This window comes from Schistocerca americana, chromosome 1, assembly GCF_021461395.2.
Source record: "Schistocerca americana isolate TAMUIC-IGC-003095 chromosome 1, iqSchAmer2.1, whole genome shotgun sequence".
NCBI lineage: Eukaryota > Metazoa > Arthropoda > Insecta > Orthoptera > Acrididae > Schistocerca > Schistocerca americana.
The window spans coordinates 633,124,110-633,144,282 of NC_060119.1; the positions used below are offsets into that span (position 1 = coordinate 633,124,110).

The following is a 20,173-nucleotide window of genomic DNA, read 5'->3' on the forward strand; positions in this document are numbered from 1 at the left end:
TGCAAATATCGAAAATATTCCTGATGTTATGTATGTCGAGATAAACTGTAACTTCGATAATGTGAATTCGCTATGAGTTGTATCAAAAATATTTATTGAAATGTCTCGCACACAAGTGTTCACGAAAAAAACTAGGAAACATTTCAAATAGGAATTTTCTGAAATATGAAAGGAGAAGCTTAAGGTGTAAGAAGTGATATTTACTCTCTTAATTAAGATATCACTCTGGAAATACTACAACTAAATTCTGACGATGCCAGCACGTTTACTTGAATTAACTGAAACAATGCTTATTAAATTGTAAGCGGAATTATGGAAAATGAAACATTGTACAATTATAAAGTGCCTCTGGCGGATAAGCCTTTCACTAAGGAAAGTCAAATATGCATGCCTGTAAAGTGCAACTTTAATTCCATAACTCAGCAGCAATAAGGATATGCAACAGAGAATAGACGACTGAAGCGAAAAACCATCTAGCATTCGACTTACAGTAAAACCAACTTAACAAAACTTACCTTATACACCTGGCTAATAGTATACAGATTGATTTTAGACAAATAATATGTTAATTGACAAGTAAAGTATAGAATGTGAAGGAGTTAAAAGGTAACTATTACGAAAAACCGTTCATCGAAAGTAAATTTTAATGTAATAGTGATAGTTTCTATGTTATTTGTGATATCTAACATGTTCATTAAAAATAATGACGGTTATTCCACTTGGGAGCTGTGGAAGGTACATTAGCTTATTTGTTTCAGTTGTAAATATTTGTCATGTATTATTGTTTTTCTGACATGTTCTACATCCTGGAGGACGTACTCACAACGGATCAATTGGAATTAAAGTAAATCTAATCTAATCTTATCTATGTCTTTATCCTTTTGAACGTCTAGACTCACTATGCAGAATCTCACCTGATATAGGTGCATATATATTATCTGGTTTACTTTTCCGTCTGAGGAAATAAAGTTTGGCTGGGTGAAATGGACAGGCGAGAAGAAACAAAAACTTGTTGAATGAAAATCTAGGTTATATGTGCACATATTTTATTGATGTTATAAAATTCTACATCAGTACTCAACAAGAAACAAAACTTACATACAAACATAGTAGAAGATAATACTGTACATAATGCTCTAGCACACTGATGACTGGCAACATACAATAGTAACTGAACAGCAGAATCTTCAGAGGCCTGATGCCTCATATCAGCTTGAGGTACAGTAAATTTCGAAATTCTGCTAGCTTCCAAAGTATACTGGAAAAATAAACTCGCATTGTTGATGAAATCATGGAAAAGCAGTAGTATAATTAGGAGAAAGAATTTACTGCAAACTGTAGTTAAATGATTAACAGTTCAGTTTATTGTAACATGGTCTATTTCGATTATTAGCTTCGAATTGAATGGAGTCACAATAAAGAAACTGAAGATAATTTAATTGCAGCCTAAAACTAGAAAATACATCTTTATGTTGTAAAACGCTTTGTCTCTACTGGGATCAGATACAAAGCAAATACTTTGGCATATGATCCATGAAAGTTCAGTATTTCTCAAACGCCTCATTAATCTGCATACTTATATTTGTTGAGTGTGCAAAATACACATCATAGTTGAGAGAAAATTGAGTGACAATTAAGTTCAATAAAATTCACATTGGGCAGTAAGTGTAATTACGACCGACTACGCTGGCGAAACATCTGTTTCCATACTGTAATCTATTATAGACAGCCACTAAGAAGAATTTTAAATGATGAAACAGTATTCATTTAGCAAAAGAGGCTCTAATGCTGAAACTGGAGAGACCAGGTTCGTAGCCTAGTTGATGCGCACAAGCTCAGGTTGCTTGTAAGAGTAGATGGGAGCACCGGCAGGATGCAGGTCCTGGTACTGGAAGCGCGCCAGGTAGCCGGGTGTGAGCGCTGGCTGCTGCAGGGCAGACAGTTCACTGGAGGCGGCGCGCTGCTGCTGCTTGGGGGCGGCGGAGACGGGGGCGGGACCGTGGGCGTAGGCGATGCGCTGCAGGCGGCCGTCTGGCTGCAGCACGTAGTACACGCCGCTCTCTTCCGCCTCACGCAGCTCCGGCTTGCCGTACTGTGAGCAAAGGAAGCAACGTAAAGCACTTGAAGGATGTTTCAATGAATTCGGTATGCTGTTTCTTCTAACAGTAAGACGTTTATGGACCAAATTTTGTACGTTGATTTTGAGATGACTGAGTTTGTGCAAATGAGGGGGTCAATTAAGAACAACATGAAGTAATTACGTGCTATACTAAAAAAAGTCAAGTGTACACTGTGAGAGAGCTTTTGGAATGGAGTCTGCAGTAAGGAAATTATTTCAGCCTCGAAGTAGTTTCTTTCATCTTTATATTTTTATTTTTATTTTGTTACTGCTTGCAGATATTGCCTGCTTATAGTATTACCAACGTGTTATCAAAAGGATTTTGTACTGAAAGTATTCAGCATACCTAAAATACGATTTGACAGGGGCTCATACGCTCAGGCAGCCGCCGTCAGTGTTTGGGCCGTTTGTGGTTGCTGTCGTTACCTCTTTTTCAGTACAGTTATCATAACATTCTACGCTGAAGAAAATATCGGTATAGGTGTTGTACTTGCCCACCGGGTATCTCAAGTAAATGGTATTGACGAAAGTGGGATGAGAAAAAAACGGTTATTGCTACGCTTTGTCATAGGTCAGTAAATGATAATCTGCAGCACGATTACAGTTCTGCTCGTTAATGGGAATGGAAGCAAGTTGACAGTAACGATATACTGGATACTTTTGGTCAAAATCCATGACTGAAAATATTAACGCCATTTCATACGTTTACAAACGTATAACTCACGACAAATTGATGGAGAGATGCCGTGGAGTCTATACGCAGAACAACCATGAAGCCTGCGTTCATTTGTAGTGGTTTATGTCCAAAACACGTGTTTTCGAGTATAAAAGACGTCCACTTGATAACATTTGGGTGTGGATCATTTTTAATGACGCATTTACGGGTGTCCTGCACACCATGAAAGTCATAGGATTCGTTATTGGCACCAAGGCTTGCTCATTCACAACAGAAATGGACAAGAAACGGCTGAAGCGTTCGGAGGAGCGCTCGTTCTAGACCAGCGTCGAGGCGAGAACAATGGATACAGAGACGAGAAAATTAGATCTTCGACGAGGAGAAGGATTTAATAATGGCTCAGGGCCAGTAGTTTAATTGTAATTTCAAAATTTATAATGTTATACACAAAGAAATAGAACTCTAAACCTTAATGTGCTTTTCCAGAGACCATTTTCTAGACTGGTTCGCATGAGTAAAGAAAAAGTGGTACACCGTGAAACTGATTGCCGCTTTGGATTGAATGGAACAGATACTTTTAATTTTTGCGTGAACCTCAACAACATTACATTTTTCATAATGTTTGTTATTTATTTGCATTCGGAAGCAAACACATAAGTCAATTTAATACCTACGCGGTCAAGCGGCCACCATTTTGAAATGCACATCACGAAATTTTATTTTCAAGGTTCACGCCATACAGACTTTAATTCTGATACTGTAATGTTTGATTTTGATTGCAGACCTATACTTCATCTTTAGTCGTGCGAACCGTTTAGATGCGCAGTTCGCTTTGAGATATCTTGACCGCCAGTTTGTGCTGCACATGTTCATCAGTGTACTGGCCAAATATTATTTACGTAGTGTTCAACATATGTGTCTCTATTTGTTAATAAGGATTTGTATGAGAATGTAACTTTCTACAGTATAAGCGTTGAAGATTATAATTATACAAGACTCCGAGACCAGGAAACACCCTTAATAAGTAATCCAGTTAATGAGCAACTTAATAAGAAAAATTACGTGATTATGGCGAGGGCTGCTTACATCAAATAAAACTAGATTACCGCTGACAAGCCAACTGGAAGCAAGAGTTTCACTTACGTTGTATGGGGCAGCCACAGTCGTGGTAGGGGCCTCAGTGGTGGTAGTGGCAGCTTCTGTGGTGGTGGGGGCAGAGGTTGTGAACGTGGGCAGGCGGTAGATGTCCGTCAGGCGAGAGGAGTCCTGTGCGGGAATGAAGAACTGTGGGCGGAAGAGGGCCGCAGAGAATCCGGAGAAGGACTGCGGAGCCGCGAATGATGGCTGCGCCTGTGACTGGGCGAATGCCTGTGGCTGCTGCTGCGGCTGAGTCTGGAGACGCTGAGGCTGGCGGAAGGGCGCTCCGTAGCTGGTGGAGGGTGCTTCACTCGCTGCCATCGCCGCTAGCGACGCCACAGTGAAGAGCAGTAGGGCCTGCATCAGACAGTGATGAGAAAACAGTTAGCAAAATGGTCGCGTTATTCATCACTTCAACCAGGGCAGGCTAATAACAGGTTATGTGATAAATCCTTTTTTCACTAGAACTAAATGACACTCTGTAATGTCTTAGGTTGCAGGTGCACTACTTTCTTCTTGATTTCTATAACGTGAGAATCTTACTCAAGTAATACGTTAATTACGTTGGAACTCAGGTTCACAATCCATTTACGCAACTGCTGCGCAATATTAACTTACAATCCATTAGTGATTTGGTAGAACGAAGTCGTACGTCTTTGAATTTCTACATGTATTTTTTATTTATTTGCAGGTTATCATTGGGCTTATTAGGTCATCTTCACGTTAAAAAGTAATTATATCTGTGACCACAACATTCAGCTAATGACGGCACAGGAAGTCAAAACATCACAGAAGTATCACTCATGAAAAATACAATCTATGGACAAAAAATAAAGTAAGTGGCTTTCGTGAAGTACGAAATACCAGTTACGAAAATAAATCTACAGCTACAGTTCATGCAATACTGCATTCCCAGGTGCAAGCGCAGATTTCTTTAATGGTTGTACAAATTTATTGTGAATTGTAGTTCCCCTTGTATTAATATTGTCGCGTAACTGAAAGTGCACTGCTATATCACATGCAGGTCACTTGGGTCTCACTGCTGATTATTTGTATGTTTTGATAGGTAAGTCTCGTTGAAATATGTAATTGTGAGATATTTTCCATTTTATCAAGAGGATATGTACATCTGGGATGTATTAAACTTGCGAAAATACACATTTCGTGCAAGAGATTATGGATCAGGTTGTAAGTCGACGGTGTGGTTGATTGATTAAGGGTAGAATATTTTGTCGACTTAGTTTCCTACAATATTGTGTAACGGCTTTCATGAAACAGGCGAGGTAAATACACAGCTATAAACAGCAGGACTGCTCATCATGATACAGATTTAAGGAAAATAAATGTTGTTCAAAAATGGTTCAAATGGCTCTGAGCACTGTAGGACTTAACATCTGAGGTCATCAGTTCCCTAGAACTTAGAACTACTTAAACCTAACTAACCTAAGGACATCACACACATCCATGCCCGAGGCAGGATTCGAACTTCCGAGCGTAGCGGTCGCGCGGTTCCAGACTGAAGCGACTAGAACCGCTCGGCCACACGGGGCGGCATAAATGTTTTGGTTTTACACACCAAGATATGTGGGAAGCTGGAAAGAAGGGGAAAATGCTAAATATAAAGAATTACTACAGTAGACTCTCATATTTGATTTTGATTTAGCGTGCATTTTTAATGAGGACGTAGACAGGTACTTATTTTAAGCGTGTCAATGTCAACGTTTTTCTTTAACATAATTGCAAATCCATGTGTAAGCGAGTCTAGCTGTAGTTTTCTTTTAGTTTTATTTAGTGTAGTGGCCCCATAACTGGTTGTGAGCTACCTACATAAGAACGAATTTATCTCGGCGCACCTATATGTAAAGGCAATAAATAAGTAATTACTTACAGACATTTTACCTTCGGGTTGCGTAACATAAATTAGAATTACAGTTTATTAGATGATGGTATTAATAGATTTTGTAGCCGCTTCCTGCTAAAACTGAAATTAATTCGGAACGCAGATTAGTGAAAGTTCTCTATAGTCAGAGGCGACTGTCACGAATCTTCGGCTCTGTCCTATTTCGGTGTGTATTCCTATCGGCGTAGCTCATTCAAGTTATCGTCCAGCATCTCTAACTTCTTCCCACCGGACATAAAAGATATCCCGTATCTCGGATCAACGCACTCTTTGCTGTTATATAGCTATTTATGTAACAGGAAATGTTCAAGTGTTGCTGCCTTAGCACTTTGCCATTCAAATGGCTCGTTTTCAGCTTATTATGGTATACTGTCTTAATATGAACTGTGTTGAAACCACTAAGAGGATTTAGAAAACATTCACAGAAGTTTCTTGTAGAGTGTATGTTTATTCGGTAATCTGCAAACATTATTGTGAATTAATTTCACAAAAGTCAGCCATCTAGCATAATAGGCCCAGTTAAAAACATGGAAAATATTCTTTACTGTTCAGCATCGTATTCATTGTTGTTTTATCGACTGGCCACTGAAACTGACCTACATGCCTGAATGTAATTTGTTAACCCGACGACAGACTTTCTCATTTTGGACCAAAACGTTATTATACAGATCAGGGGATATCTACACAGAACTCAATATGTCTCTATACATTAATTGAATTTTAGTCAAGTTTATAGTTCTTGGCTGATATATCCGAAAGGATTGCAAGAAAATGACCCAGTTCCTTTCTTCCACTTAATGTGTTTTCAGCAATGTTACATGTACGTATACAGGCGAGATGTTAGGAGCTGTAGATCGATATTTTAATTCATCCGGGTCGCACATGCTTGTGATTCAGAGTGTAATTTGCTTCATCTGCGTTGTGTATAATAGACGCTAGCTGTAATAATAGCCGCAGCGCATCCATAAAATGACTCACCTGCATGGTCGATGGGTGTGCGAGCTTGGGAGAACGGGTGGATGTGGTGCCGGACAGCTGTATCGCGCGCCTTTTATATCGGAGAGATCTCCGTGACGCCGATGCCACAACCGCGTCACGGGCGAGCAGCCCCATTCGCGTACGGAACCCAGAAGCGCGTATTGCGCGGCTGCGTGTCAAGGCCGCGGCGCGATGCGTGTGCGTTACACGACGCAGCGGCAACGCGCTCTGGGACAGCTCCAGCACTGGCGGACGTGTCTGAGGACAGCCAGCGTACGCCTCCTCAGGTTGGTAGGTATCGACAACGTCCTCCTATCTTACGTTATTAGTATTGTGATCTTGTATTGTACTGGAGCTGAATAGAAAGCCACACAGCCGGTGGTTTACACAGACTACATGTAAAACTGTGATGATTTCTCTCCAAACATCAACCACCAGCTGTTGATGTTGCTCACTGACACATCGCGTACACGGATGGTGTCAACTCTTCAGCATCAGCTAAGGCCTTAAGGTGCTGCACTGAAGCACAGGAACAGGTAGCCAGACAATAAATGATATCATACGGAAGGCTGTAGGTGTTCCAATGTCTTATGTAAGTTAACGGCCCCCCAGAGCTCCGATCACAAGGATGGACATAAAAACTTGATGTACACAGAGGGCACATGATACGAGCTTTACTACATGTATATGTAACATAATCTGACATATACATATCTAGTAACGCTCGTATCATGTGATTCCGCCTGCACTTGTACACCTGATGATGGAAATAAATCCGAAACGCGTCTAGTGAGCAATCTTAGCAATAAAGTCAGTTTTCATCGGCTCTATGACATTTTTGAAGCAAGCTATTCAGCTCTAGTGCAGTATTGCATTATAATATAATCATGATCGCCTCTCTCCTATGAGATTTGATGCATCAACAATGTCATTAACACTTTTACAGTATTGATTCTTAAATCTTCAGAGCGTATACGACACTGACGTCAACGACATTTGCTTTTGTTCTGTTGACATATTTCGGATATGAACCACAGAAAATCGTATTGTGGCAAAAAAATCCCACTGTGAAATAGTTGGCTTCATCTATGCGTTATATCTTCCTGACAGCAGATGAAGGTAGATTCCGAACATCAGGTGAAGGTAGACTTAGCCTTCTTGGATTTTCGGAAGGTGCTCTACATTGTACCACGACCACTAATCCAGGATACAATAAAATTTAGCATCTTCGAAGGTGCGTGATAGACTCAAAATCCTATAATGGACGACGAACTAAAGTAACAATGGCTATTCCCCCGGGCAAGCGTAACATGACATCTAATACTCTCAACATACGTTAACAGTTTATCAGAATCAGCAGCATTATCGCTGACGGTGCTGTCTTCTATATACAGAAGACGATCGTGATGAAGTGAAGGAAGTCTAGCACCTGGGGTAATGAACGGCAGCTCTCTTGAAATGTGTGTAAACACAATACCTGAAAGAGAGCCGCGCGGGATTAGCCAAGCCGTCTAGGGCGCTGCAGTCATGGACTGTGCGGCTGGTCCCGGCGGAGGTTCGAGTCCTCCCTCGGGCATGGGTGTATGTGTTTGTCCTTAGGATAGTTTAGGTTAAGTAGTGTGTAAGCTTAGGGACTGATAACCTTAGCAGTTAAGTCCCATACGATTTCACACACATCATCATCCTGAAAGAGAGACAAACAACCCGGTAGTGGGCCGCATAAGACCATACGATTAAATCATGGTGAATATGAGTGAAAGAGACCCTTCTGGATAGAAGAGCCCGCTAAAGCGTCCGCTTCCTGAACACAGATAGGCATGTTGTCTGCGGATAGACTCTACCTAGCTGATTGTTGACGAGGGCAATTGTGTCAGCAAGCCTGGATTTTGTTTGTAGGAGTTTCCCACATCGAACTAGGTAAATTTCAAGCTCGTACCCACGAGCCGCATCAAATACATGCAAAGAGAACATTTAGAGACTTGAACATGGAGTAGACGGAGACAGATTGGGAACACAAATTCCATACTGAGGAGGGGGGTCGGAGAGTGGATTGAGAACGCTATGAAGGCTCCGTTAACATTGTCACAATCCATATAACACCGCCGGCCCCGTCGAGAAACGGGAAAAAGGCAGGGAAGACAAAGAAGAAGAAGATAATCGTGAGTTAAAGGGAAAGAACGCAGTAGTGTTAGGATTAGTGGGGAACATGATGATTATGTAGAATATTATATGTATATATGGTTAATGGTAAAAAGTGGCATGAAACGGGACGAACACACGAAGTCAGTATGAGGAAAAGCGAATAAGGTACGTAGATGTGTTGAAACGGGTCAAGGAAAGTTGTTAGCATCTTTCACAGAAACATTACTCAATCCGCTAGTGTGGCCAAATGAAGAGATTCCAGCGTTTAAAGTTCTAATCAAGCGGGCGCAGTAAATTGGGCACAGTAACAGTCATCGCAGAAATTCGGAGATGTACTGCCCGGAGCGTAACAGATTGACATATGAGCAGTTTTAAGTATAACATAGAGCGGTTACAAAGAAATTGGGAAACAACTCGAGAATCGCAAGCTTGAGTTTGAATGGAGACACTAGTCAAGCCTGTAAGTTTTGTTATTGTATTTGACCACGAACAGCTCCTGAGCAACGTCGGCAGTACGTTGTAAGTGTTAATCGTCATCAGAATAGTGTTCTTTGTAGTTGGTGAATGACGTCGGCGCTAGGTCAAGTCGAACATGACAAAATTGTTGGTGCTTACGTAACCAAGACAGCCGCAATGTTTTGTGTTTCATGAGGCAACGTGATGGAAATTTATACCGCAACTACAGGGAAAACGAAAAACCATCTTCCTCTAAGTCACAACGCGCACGGAGCTGTGTGATGAGTGATCGTGACACACGGTATTGTAGAGCATTGTGACGCAAAATAAGAGAAAGACTGCTGAAAAAGTCACAGCGAAACTTATTTGCATTCGCAAACCCTGTCCGCATGAAAACAACACGAAATGGGCTCCACAAAATGGGATTTTTAGGACGAGCTTGAATTCCAAAATCATTGATAAATGATGCAAACGCCCTTAACAAGAATAGTTGGTGCCAAAGCAATAAAACAAGGACTGTGGAGCTACTTGTGGGAGAGTTTACTTCCTAATAGTGAATGACAGCAGGGTTTCGGTGATGACTTGGGTGCCCATATCGTGGTATTCCATGGGCACCTTGGCTACTGTGCAAGATCACATTACAGCCGAGGGTTATGTGACCATTTTGGGTAATCATTCCCATCCTAGGATACAGTGTTTGTTCCCTAATAGTGATGATCTGTTCCAAGACGATAGGGCTCTCGTTTACACAGCTCTCATCGTCCAGAGCTAGTTTTGCGAGCACGAGGATACAATGCCGCATCTCTTCTGACATTGAAGTCACCAGAGATCGTGTTAAAATAACAGACTCAAAGAAACGATACCGACACAGAACCTTATGCTGGGGACCGCTCGGCAGCCTCTGTGTCACAATTAGTCAAATATTTCCGTCAGACTATAGACGTTAAAGACGTTCCACTGTGTTACACTCAACAGCCTACCAGGCGCATTCTTCCTACACAAACGCGTTGTTAAGCTAGACAATTTGCTTAACGCAGGAGTAAATCTGCTGTGGTCCGGCCTCTTGGGTGATTACCGCTTCGGATCGCCTGCTCAATCGCAACCACTGCAGGCGGGTGGATAAGGTGGTGACAGCTCTGTCCTCTTTGGGAGCGTCTTGCTGGGAATAGGTCCCCACTACATGCGTTTATTAGAGATATTGTGACCTTTAGGGGATATACGGCTGATATCCTACAATGATACGTTTGCCTGATTGGCATTTCACACTTATCTGCATTGTGCTAATGGATTTGCACAACCGACCATGTATCGCTGACACAATGAACAACTGCTCAGAAAAAGTATGCCATGTGCATCTCGCTACCCGGAATTAAATACAGTTTTAATGTGGCGCTCTAGGTGGAACAACTCGAGCTGTAATATCGGCCCCGAAGATCACAGTCCACCTTTAGGTAACTGAAGTCGATAGCTCACCTCCGGATAGTTTATTTTCTTTGCCGGTTCGAGGAATTATGGACCCTCTCCATGGAAGGAATCTAAGAGCGGAGCAAGCGAGAGAGAGGTGGTCCACGCTGACACAATATGTAGTGGTGTCCGAGGCAGCGAACGTGCATCTTGGGTGGCAATTGGCTATTATTGTCGGCCCATGGATTTTCTAGTCGAGCCTCGTGAGCCAGCATTTACCGCACAGCACAGTGGTGTTGTTGATATGTCTTGCTCGGCGCGGCTACCACTGTTTTGGCAGCGTTCTTTTGCCTGGTTACGGGGTCCCTCCTGTAGAAACTAGCGCGGTTCGGCGAAGCCTACGGATTTAGCTCCGGACTGCCCTTATCGATCAGAACGGCTTCATCGCGGGTTTTTAGTTTTCTCGGTAAGCACAGAGCCATGTCCTGCCTCCCTCTGTTAATGGCCGTCAACTTGCTCTCGCTTGCGTGGTTGACGCCAGAGGATGGGGCGCGTGGTCTACGGCTGGGGCCTCTTGAGCCGTCAGGGGGGTTATGCCCCGGTCTAACGTCGGGCTGGTCAGTTGTAACTCATTAGCATTCAATCTGAAGACCACAACAACAACAGCATTTAATGTGTGTGACCCTTTAAAATTGTGAAGCGTGTGTAAATAGTGTATCATCTGTATTTGGTGTCTAATAATTATTCTTAAAACTGATCTTTGATCTTTTCTTTTTAAAAAGAAAAGAATCAGGTTCTCTGATGGTAATGATGATTTACCAGTTGTTGTTGTTGTGGCCTTCAGTCCAGAGACTGGTTTGATGCAGCACTCCATGCTACTTTATCCAGTGCAAGCTTCTCCATTTCCTAGAAACTACTGTACCTTATATCCTTCTGAATCTGCTTAGTGTATTCATCTCTTGGTCTCACTCTACCATTTTTACCCTCCGTGTTACCCTCCAATACTAAAGTGGTGATCCCTTGATGCCTCAGATCATGTCCTACCTACCGATCCCTTCTTCTAGAAAAGGGTGTGCTGTAAGGTGGCGTCATTTCAGAAACCGTGTTACATCCAAACCGACGAGTAAGCCCTTTCAGTGATAGAGAAGACAGGTTTGTTTTCATTGAGTAACAACATGTATGTGACTGACATCGCCTAGTATACTTTATTTATTGTAGCATGTCTACATGTTGGGTGACTGGTGAACGAGCAGAGCTGTGAAACTCGTGGTAGAACGGAAGGACACAAGGAGCTCACACATTCCTTCGGACTATAGGACGGTGCAGCCGCTTCTGGTGCTGATCTCGGGATGCCCAGGGGACGGAGCACCTGCAAAACGAGAACCCTTGTCCGGCGGGCAGGCGTGAGAAGGCAGCGGGTCCGCCAAAAACACATGGCAGCAAGTATTTGCGGACTTCCCTACGAACGTAGAAAGAACTTCCAGAACCTTCGGTCTTGATTCTAAGCTGAGATTGGTCGGCGTTCGGAAACGAGCGCCTTCTGGAGAGATGATTCGCCATCCAAATTTAAGGGGGGAGAAAAGACTTTGGGGTGGGAAAAAGTAGAGGAAAGTGAGAGGGCTGTCGTTCCTGGGGCGTGGAGCTGAGAGGTCGTTCCTTGGTCGTGGAGCTACAGGGTCGTTGCCGGGACGTGGAGCTAGAGGGCCGTCTTGGGACCACGGCAGTCGACGGATGTCTTCGGCTGTAATTTTGGTGAAGTACAATTTTACTATTATCTCCCTGAGGAGAGAAGTTCTGCGGCTATAGTGTCTGATTTCCACGGTTATCTTGCTTATGCACCGGCGTGTAGGAAAGTAAATTTACATTGCTGATTCCCATGTTCTACTCCGTTCTGCACTGAGATAGTAGTCCTGCATTGAGATATTAGTTCCTTGTTGCTATTTAGTACAACGGGGGATGTCAATTACTCCACGCCTAATCACAGATCGCGAGTGCATTATAGGGCAGGGCTAGGCAGTTTACAGGACAATATTAATTCAGGGAGAACTTGAGAGTTGTAATTATTGCTTAGTGTCTTTGAATTGTGATGATGATGATTAAATATGTTAAAATCACGCCATTTATCATTTAGTAGATAGTTTTTTCCTATGCTAACTAACCGGCTGGGGTGGCCGTGCGGTTCTAGGCACTTCAGTCTGGAACCGCGTGACCGCTACGGTCGCAGGTTCGAATCCTGCCTCGGGAATGGATGTGTGTGATGTCCTTAGGTTAGTTAGGTTATAGCGGACTGATGACCTTAGCAGTTAAGTCCCATAGTGCTCAGAGCGATTTGAACCATTTTATGCTAATTAATCTTGCCACTTGTGTATATTTTATAAATGTTTTAACTTATTCGTTTAAAGACAACTGGGTTTTGTCGCCTTATCATGACACTCAATCGCATCCACACGTCAAAATTAGGAAACAGGTAGGCTGTCACATGACAATTGACTTAATTAATGAGAATAACGTACTCCTACTGGAGAACATGCAAGTTTCAGGGCGACTCCAGTCGCGTTAAAATATCCGTTGCGCGAATTAGCACTTGCACGTTCTCGTGGCAAGTCCCCGCCACCAATAGCCAGTAGTAGAAGAGGCAGAGGTACGTTAGAGTGCAACAGATTCCTCTTCTCCCCAATTCTATTCAGTACCTCCTCATTACTTACGTGATCTACCCATCCAATCTTCCACATTCTTCTGTAGCACCACATTTCGAAAGCTTCTATTGCATTCTAAACTATTTATCGTCCACGTTTCAAATACGTACAAGGCTACATTCCATACAAATACTTTGAAAAAAGATTTCCTGACACTTAAATCTATACCCGATGTTAACAAATTTCTCTTCTTCACAAACGCTTTTCTTGCCATTGACATTCTACATTTTACATCTTCCCTACTTCGACAATCATCAGCTATTTAGTTTCCCAAATAGCAAAACTCATCCACTACTTTAAGTGTCTCATTTCCTAATCTAATTCCCTCGGCATCACCTGATGTAATGAGACTACATTCAATTATATTCGTTCTGCTTTTGTTTATATTCATCTTATAGCCTCCTTTCAAGACTCTGTCCATTCCGTTCAACTGCTCTTCCAGGTCCTTTGCCGTCTCTGACAGAATTACAATGTCATCGGCTAACCTCAAAGTTTTTATTTCTTCTCCATGGATTTTAATTCCTACTCCACATTTTTCTTTTGTTTGCTTTAATAATTGCTCATTGTATAGATTCAATAACATCGGGGATGTGCTACAAGCCTGTCCTACTCCCTTCCCAAACACTGCTTCCCTTTCATGCCCCTCGACTCTTATAACTGCCATCCGGTTTCTGTGCAAATTGTAGATAGCCTTTCGCTCCCTGTATTCGACCCTGCCACAGCGTTTAAAAGAGAGTATTCCAGTCAGCATTGTTAAAAGCTTTCTCTGAGTTTACAAATGCTAGAAAAGCGGGTTTGTCTTTTCTTAATCTATCTTCTAAGATAAGTCGTAGGGTCAGTATTGCTTCACGTGTTCCTAAATCCAAACTGAGATTTACCAGTTTCGAACACAAATATTAATTAATTTCTTGTTGGTTAGTAAAGTATGGGAGGCCGCCCTTAATAACAAAAGTTGACCGCCCATGGTAGCTGAGTGGTCAGGGCGACAGTATGTCAATCCTAATGGCCTGGATTCGATTCCCGGCTGGATCGGAAATTTTCTCCGCCCAGGGACTGGGTGTTGTGTTGTCCTAATCATCATCATTTCATCCCCATCGACACGCAAGTCACCGAAGTGGAGTCAAATCGAAAGAACATTCTACCTGACGGGAGGCCCCAGTCACACGACGTTTACATTTTATAACAAAAGATGTTCAATTATTTTCCCCTCCTTCCTCTGGCTTTGTACACTGCCTTTTTGCCTTTTTCAGTAACAAGTCGACTTGCATGTTCACCTTTCATAGCCATTCGATGGTGGAATACCCAGTGTTGACGTCTTGTAAGCCACCAATGGAACGCCAACTCACTAAGAAATTTTTTTCGACCTATAATGTACCTTTGTCATTATGTTCTCACTGCCAAGTTGTACTAATCAGAGACCAGTACCGATCAGATATTCTAATAGAAATCAAATATTTGAATATATGTTACAACTGCCTTTCCTGTTGCTACTCAACGGTTATTAAAAATTGAGTAGCTGTAAATTGATGATACCAGACTGACTAGATATACGGCAGCAGGTCAACTTTATTTAATGTTCTATACGAGGTGACTCCCCGATGATGCTACAAACTTTCGAGGATGATGGAGAAGGGTAAATGTATGAGTCTGAGGTAAGAGACCATATTCCTGAAACGACGGAGTCGAAAGTATAAGCGAAAATCTACTCAAATTCTGACTCAGATTCGCATAGCGCTTAGTCTAAGAACTTTGATAATGAGGAACAGAATTCGCGCTGAATACTCCCCAACTCCCCAATATCCTAGTATAATTGCCCCTGTTCATGGAGAGGTACTTCCGCACGTAACTTGCTGGTATGGACCGAAATCCTGAATCTACGGTACAGGAATATAGAATACTATTTACGTGTATAATTTGCACAACCCGCTACATTTACAACAACTGCTCGAAATGACGTACCCAAGTGTCAATTCAGGCGTTGTATCGTCACAGAGAGTTCTGTCGTACCCATTCTAATATCCCGGAGGCGTTTGAACAGTGTCTCAGGTAGCGAGAATTCTTTCTAGGACATCCTCTACAGTCTCTGCAGGCGTCTTGTATGCCAGAAAGCGAGTGCGATGAGATCAGGTGAAAACGCTGGCCACGAAACTGGGCCTCGTCTGCCTAACCACTTTTCAGGGAATGTCTGATCCAGGTGTTCACGAAACAGCAGTTCAAGGTCAAATAGGGCTCCATCATGTTGGAACCACATCCGTTGACAAATATCAAGTGGGTGGTGTGTCTTTGATAAACACTGTGTAATCTGGTGGATCAAAAATGGAGATGGAGAAGAAACGGGCCTAGTACGTGATCACTGACTATGCCTACCCAAGGGTTGACTTAAAAGCTGTGTTGATGGCTATTCGTAACTAGCGAGAGGACTCCCATCGGATTCTCATCGGCCCAAACTATGTAGAATCCCGCCTTTGGTGAAACAGTCTTCAGCCGTCAAAACTACATACACAGGAGAATAGGGATCGACTGTATGGCGCTTCGAGAACCATTGGGTGAAAACTACACGAGGTTCGAAGTCAGCAGGAGTCAAAACGTGCACGTTGTTTGGGTGGTAGGAATATAGCTGTGTGAATCATTCATTTCTCAAGCCAATGATTGTGCGCTAATTGCAGGCGTCTCATCCACTCGAGCAGGCACTGCATCTGCCGTCAGGATTCCGTGTCCTCCTCGGTCGTTGTACTGTGTTATCAATTGCCCTGTTTCGCGAAATCGCTGGAAAAATCTTGGAAACGTAATGTGGGCCCGATATCTACTAAGTAGATATTTGGTCCTGTACTACATCTCCCTGTTTTGGCTGCATCCATTTTCTTACCCACACACGGAAATCATGTCCACAAGTTCCGCAGAGGGTGCAATTCCATTGGGTTAAGGCAGATCGATGTTAGTACGTCAGCTTGTAAATGCTGACTACAGTCTCCTACGGTTAGACTCCTCACTCAGGGTTGCTCATGTCATTAAACAGTAAGTCATTGCCATTGGATTCGTTCACCTACTATCCCAACTTCTACTTGTAAGTTCTCGTCGGGACTATCTACTCTGCAGTCTTAGCAACAACAGTACCGATATGTGTATTCCACTGTCAAAGTTATGAGAACGATTTTCGCTTATAACGTTCGACTCGGTCGTTTCCACACCAGGGTCCCTAACATCAAATTGATACGTTTGTAACATCATCATAGAATCACCCTGGATGACATTTGAATATATACATATAACAACGTTCGACTCGGTCTTTTCCGCACCTGGGTACCTAACATCAAATTGATACGTTTGTAATATCATCATAGAATTGCCCTTGATGACATTTGAATATATACATATAACAACGTTCGACTCGGTGTTTTCCGCACCAGGGTCCCTAACAACACTCTGATACGTTTGTAACATCATCATAGAATCACCCTGGATGACATTTGAATATATACGTATAACAACGTTCGACTCGTTCTTGTCCGCACCAGGGTCCCTAACATCAAACTGATACGTTTGTAACATCATCATAGAATCACCATGGATGACATTTGAATATATACATATAACAACGTTCGACTCGGTCTTTTTCGCACCAGGGTCCCTAACATCTTATTGATACATTTGTAACGTCATCATACAATCACCCTGGATGACATTTGAATATATACATATATAGAGCGATTATAATTGAAGTTTGATTTCCGAAACGCTGTAGAAATAACACCACTGCTCAGAGTGACGTCAAATTGTGACGGAATATTATTGGAGAAGGATAAAACGTACTGCAGAAGAAAAATAAATTGTTACGAAATGTAGCAGTAGATGATACTGTAAACATCATAATGTAATAGTCGTTGACTACAAATGACAAATGAATCATACGACATTGCGTAAGGTCTACGTTTGACGTTAAAGAAACTGTTCTTCTGAGTATGCATGGGTCTACAGGTGTGATACTGTTAGCTACGCACGCCCATCCACCACGGCAAGGTCACATCACATCGGATGGGAAAAATTGCTTTTCAATTATCCTGAGGCCAAGAATCTCAAAGCATCAATCACGTTTGTTTTTAATTGTTCTGAGGCCAGAAATAGATTAAAAATCATTAATCACATCCGTTTTATTACTCCTGAGGCCAAAAACCGCGTAAGAAACTTTAATCAAAATCAAATCGGATTATTAATTTCCGTGTGACTCGCGCAAAACATGTTCAATATGCTTTCCAACGTTTTCTGCAAACAAGTTGAAATCGATAAACGGCATGTTCCACAACTGATCGAAGCGTTTCCGGGATCACGTACAGAACGTGTCACGCAGTGCGTGCCTTCAATGCAGCTAAGTTTGTATTGGTCATTTTACTGCCTAGGTAGTAGAATACCTTATCTCCATCTACTTTGTAACCACCAATCGTGATGTTAAATTTCTCGATGTTCTCATTTCTGCTACTTTTATTTACCTTTGTCTTCCCTCGATTTACTCTCAATCCATACTTTGTACTCATTAGACTGTTCATTCCGTTCAGCAGATCATGTAATTCTCCTTCAATTTCACTCAAGATAGTAATGTCATCAGCCCATCATATCATTGGCAGCCTTTCAACTTCAATTTTAATTTCAGTCCTGACCCTTTCTTTTATTTCCATCATTGTTTCCTCGATTTACAGATTGAACAGTAGGTGCGAAAGGCTACATCCTTGTTTTACACCCTTTTCAATACGAGCACTTCGATCTGGCTCGTCCACTCTTATTATTCCCGCTTTGATTCTGTATATATTGTATATGACCCGTCTCTCCCTACAGCTTACCCCTACTTTTTTCACAATTCCGAACATCTTGGACCAATTTACATTGTCGAACGCTTTTTCCAGGTCGACAAATCCTATGAACATGTCTTCAGTTTTCTTTAGTCTTGCTTCCATTATTAACCACGACATTAGAATTGCCTGTCTCGTGCCTTTATCGTTCCTAAAGCAACACTGATCGTCATCTAGCGCTTCCTCAACTTTCTTTTCCATTCTTCTGTATATTATTCTAGTAAGCAATTTGGATGCATGAGCTGTTAAGCTAATTGTGCGATAATTCTTGCACTTGTCAGCTCTTGCCGTCTTCGGAATTGAGTGGACGATGCTTTTCCGAAAGTCAGATGGTAGGTCGCCAGACTCATACATTCTACACACCAACGTGAATAATCGTTTTGTTGCCACTTCTCCTAATTATTTTCGAAATTCTGATGGAATGTCATCTGTCCCTTCTGCCTTATTTGATCTTATGTCCTCCAAACCTCTTTTAAATTATAATTCTAATACTGTATCCTCTATCTCTTCTAAATCGAATCCTGTTTCTTCTTCTATCACATCAGACAAATCTTCCCACTAATTAAGGGTTTCAATGTATTGTTTCCGCCTATCCGGTCTCTCCTCTGCATTTAACAATGGAATTCCAGTTACACTTTTAATGTTATCGCCCTTCCTTTTAATGTCAGAGAAGGTTGTTTTGACTTTAATGTATGCTGCGTCTGTCCTTCCGACTATCGTTTCTTTTTCGATGTCTTCACATTTTTCCTGCAGCCATTTCGTCTTAGCTTCCCTGCATTTCCTATTTATTTCATTCCTCAGCGACTTGTATATCTGTATTCCTGCGTTTCCGGTAACAATTTTGTACATCCCGCTTTCATCGATCAATTGAAGTATTTCTACCGTTACCCATGGTCTCTTTGCAGTTACCTTCTTTGTTTCTATGTCTTCCTTCCCAACTTCTGTGATAGCTCTTTTTAGAGATGTCCATTCCTCTTCAACAGTACTGCCTACTGAGCTTTCCCTTATTGCTGTATCTCTAGCCTCAGACAACTTCAACCGTACCTCATCATCCTTAGTACTTCTGTATCACAACTTCTTTGCCTACTGATTCTTCTTCACTAATGTCTTAAACTTCAGCCTATTCTTCATCGCTACTATATTGTGATGTAACTCTATATCTAGGTACACCTTACAATCCAGTATCTATTTTCAGAATCTTTGTCTGACCATGATGTAATCTAACTGAAATCTTCCCTTTTCCAAGTACACCATCTCTTCTTGTGATTATTGAACACAGTATTCGCTATTATTAGCTGATACTTGTTATGTGACTCAATTAGTCTTTCTCCACTCTCATACCTTGTCCCAATCCCATATTCTCCTGTAACCTTTTCTTCTACTTCTTTCTCTACAACTGCATTCCAGTCCCCCATGACATGATTTTCATCCCCTTTACATACTGTATTACCCTTTTAATATCCTCATACACCATATTGTATCACAATTTCAGTATCCTCATACACGTTCTCTATCTCTTCACCTTCAGCTTGTGACGTCGGTATGTATCCCTGAACTATCATTGTCGGTGTTGGTATGCTGTCGATTCTGGTAATAACAACCCTGTCACTGAACTGTTCACAGTAACACACTCTCACTGAGCCCTACTATATCTTTTGCATTTTGCTTTTCAGATTTTCTTGATTCCCTACCACGTTCAAGCTTCTGACATTCCACACCCCGAAAGTTACCCTATCGTTGATTATTCAGTCTTTTTCTCATGGTAACCTCCCCTTTGGCAGTCCCCTCCCGGAGTTCCGAATGTACTCTGAATATCAGGAAGCC

The 20,173-nt window shown here is 42.0% G+C and overlaps 1 protein-coding gene across 1 annotated transcript; it reads right to left on the reverse strand.

The window, feature by feature from the left end:
* Positions 1 to 1,041: 1,041 nt before the first annotated feature.
* Positions 1,042 to 6,840, reverse strand: LOC124625641. The gene is made up of 3 exons (XM_047149185.1): positions 6,811 to 6,840; positions 3,939 to 4,289; positions 1,042 to 2,092 (listed from the first exon to the last, which is right to left on the reverse strand). Exons 1-3 carry the CDS (start codon positions 6,814 to 6,816, stop codon positions 1,817 to 1,819), a joined length of 633 nt encoding a protein of 210 aa, XP_047005141.1. The 5' UTR covers positions 6,817 to 6,840; the 3' UTR covers positions 1,042 to 1,816.
* Between the last annotated feature and the right edge of the window lie 13,333 nt (positions 6,841 to 20,173).